We start from the raw sequence: 3,190 nt of genomic DNA on the forward strand, positions 1-3,190 counted from the left end.
CTCTCTCTCGCTCTCTTCTCTGGAAGCAGACACGAAACGGCACTTGAAAGCACTGGTACCGATGCTGTTCAGGTGACAGGTTGCATTTGCGTCACCTGCGATGCCACTTGCGAAAGAGGCGCCGTTTAGATGGCAGGTGTTGCTGTCGATATAATTTTGCTCAAACATCGCAAACAACATCAGCACCAGCAACCAGTCGAAGAGTCGAATCCTCATCATTCTTCATCATTCCACCTTCGACTGAAAATGCCAGAAAACGGTGAATCGAGAGGAGGAGTTGGCGATGCTCCAAACGAAGACGATGACATTGATCCTATTGACAGTGGAGGCTCAAGAGGAGCTCCTAGTCAGCGAGGCGGCTTCCGGAACATCGTCCGACGCATTCAGCTGGCCGCCGAGTTCAACCGACTGTCAAAGGCTAATCGTGAAAAGGATGATTGCTTCGAAGAGGATGACTTAAAACGGCGCAAGTCTCGACTAGCCCATCGTCGCATCAGCGGTCAGTCGTCCCTCGATCGAAGCTCTTGTTTGAGCTTTTCTCAAGGCAGTAACAAGCTGCTCGGTGAAACCTCCTCTGAGAAGCATTTTACTGAGGGCGAAATAAAGTTTCCCAATGACGACAGCTTCCACGATCAGGCAAAGCCTTTTGTGGTTATCAAGGCGAACATTCTCAAAACAGGCATTGCTCGCGTTTTCAAGGACTCCTGGCAGCTGGACGTGCCGAAGATCATCACCTACGTCATCACCAGCAAGTCTCAGAAGTGCCAGTGGAGTAACAAGAAGCAGATTGAGCACTTCCAAGCGGGAATCACCAAGGTTTGTTATTTTTAGGAAAATAAAAAATTTAACTGTGTTTTTGAAATTACAGGCAGCCATGTCTACGAACATGTGGATCTTCACCAATGGACTGAATTGCGGACCAACAAACTACATCTGCTCGGCAATTGAAAATGAACTCAAGAAGAACCGATTGAAGCGAACGCTGGATAACTACCCTCTTCTCTTTGGATTCGCCTTTGCCGATGATTTGATTTACGGTGACAAGTTCAATGAAACGAGCAATTTTCAGACCACCCTTTGCCTGAACAACCTGGGCTATCCTAGAGAGGGGAAATTTGAGCTGAATCCGCATCACTCACACTTCATTATTGCTAAAAATGACAACAGCAGTAGTAGTAGCAGTAGCAGCAGCATCGATGATCAGAACAGCATCACACTGAAGGCCATTCAGATGCTCGTCAAGAGTGAGGAGTTTTATCAGATTTGCAACAAAGGTACGCCCCCGTATTAGTAGTAACCTTTCTCAATTTGTTAAGCAATTCTCTCTTATTCAGATTCAAAGTGCTCCGTCGAAGTGCCCCTCGTGTCGCTGCTGATCGAAGGTGGGCCCGAGTCGATGGCCTCGGTGCTGACGCTGATCAAGCAGGGCTCAGTGGTGGTGGTGCTGCGAGGCAGCGGCGGCCTCTCCGACCTCATCGCCTCCACCTACTACCGCCTGTGGGAGGCATTCTCTGAGGACGCCTACGCCTGGGACGCCGACTTTGTGGAGGAGCACGTCAGGCCGGTGCTGGGTGCCAAGATAGCCTCTCGTTTCGGTGAGCTGAAAAACAACCACCTCGCCTGCGGAGTGCTCCGTGACCAGATCATCGAGTGCATCCGACTGGCGCGCACCGACGGCGGTCGTCAGTACCTGTCCATTCTGGACATGCACAAGCCGCTGAATCTGTGCAATCTGAGCAACCTCAGCGAGCACCTGCTCAATGCACTGCTGCAGTCCAGGCGGACGGTGGCCACCTCCTCCTCCTCCTCCTCCAACTCCACCATTGATCAGATTCTCAGAGGTAGTGTACTTGTTTTAATGGCTAGCCCTTTTAATTTTTCTGTTGTCATATGACAATTTCAGATTTTGACCTAATCCTCGACTGGAACTGCGCCCAGGTGGCAAAGAATCTGCTCTTCTCCCAGCAGAACAATACACTGAACATTACCGAGCAATTCAGGAGCAAGTTCACCGCCATACTGACGCGTGAAAATCGGGAACCCTTTGTCGATCTGTTTCTGGCGCAGGGCTTTCAGCTGCACCGCTATCTGACGCCCTCACGACTAAGTCGACTCTTCAGGCACATCCACGATGACGACTTTTTTCATACGGTGTGCTGGGAGTCTGCTTTTGGAAAGTCTTCCACGGCCAAGCAGGGCAAGTACTTCATTGAGGGTGACCTGAACTGGCTGATTATGTTTTGCACTGGCCTGGAGAGTTATGTGAAGACTGGTAAGTGTTTGTTTTGTGTTTTTTTTGAAAATTAATGAAATAATTTGTTTTGCAGTGGATCTAAATGAGAGCTCACACGGCAACTACAAACACGTCGACTCGCTGGCTGCCGAGCGGAAGGCGCTGACGCTGATCACCATTTGGGCAGTGATGGCGAATCGCTACGAGCTGGTGAAGGTACTGTGGAAGTACTCCGACCACCCGGTGCACACTGCTCTGCTCATTTCGATGTTCTACGAGCGATTGTCCTACAACGTCATGGACATCAACACCAAGGCGGAGATGAAGGTGAAGGCGGTGGAGTTTGCGGCGCACGCCAACGGCGTTCTCGACAAGTGCTACAACGAGGACATCAGCCAGGCGTACAATGTGCTGAGAGAGTCTACCGTCGACTACGACTACATGACGGCGGTGGACCTTGCCGCCAGTGCTCAGCTGAAGCAGTTCATGGCCCATCCCTGCTGTCAGAAGTGGCTGACCACCACCTTCCAGGGGCACATTCGACTACGCGAGATCACCTGGGGCTTNGCGCTTCAAGGAAGATGAAGAGGAAAATGGCGGCGACGGCGGTGGCGAAGACGGTGGCGAGGGACTAGAGGAGGAATTCGACATATACGATTCAATCTACGGCAGCAAGAAGAACATTAAGGAGGTGCAGAGTGGTGGTCGGCAGGGGAGCACCAGCGTTGCCAGTACTAATCCCTTTCGCACGAGCGAAGTGGCCACCATTTCGGGTTTCGTGAACACCGCCTACGCAGAGGAGGAGGACACTGAGCTGCCGAAGGCACACCAGCAGAAGAAGAAGGCATCACACTTTGCCACTAGCAGTAGTAATAAACGAAGGGAGGTCTTTGTCAAGCGGCAGCCGCCTCTGTGGAGGATGGTCCAGATGATGTGGTGCTCACCGATTACAAAGTT

The 3,190-nt window shown here is 51.4% G+C and overlaps 1 protein-coding gene across 1 annotated transcript; it reads left to right on the top strand.

Moving 5' to 3' along the window:
- Positions 1-246: 246 nt before the first annotated feature.
- LOC108354555 (transient receptor potential cation channel subfamily M member 8-like) lies at positions 247-2,818 on the top strand. The gene is made up of 5 exons (XM_017605733.1): positions 247-816; positions 869-1,274; positions 1,335-1,595; positions 1,904-2,272; positions 2,328-2,818. Exons 1-5 carry the CDS (start codon positions 247-249, stop codon positions 2,816-2,818), a joined length of 2,097 nt encoding a protein of 698 aa, XP_017461222.1.
- The last annotated feature ends 372 nt before the right edge of the window (positions 2,819-3,190 follow it).

Source organism: Rhagoletis zephyria, unplaced genomic scaffold, assembly GCF_001687245.7.
Source record: "Rhagoletis zephyria isolate East Lansing unplaced genomic scaffold, Rhagoletis_zephyria_1.1 Rzeph_scaffold_37122, whole genome shotgun sequence".
NCBI lineage: Eukaryota > Metazoa > Arthropoda > Insecta > Diptera > Tephritidae > Rhagoletis > Rhagoletis zephyria.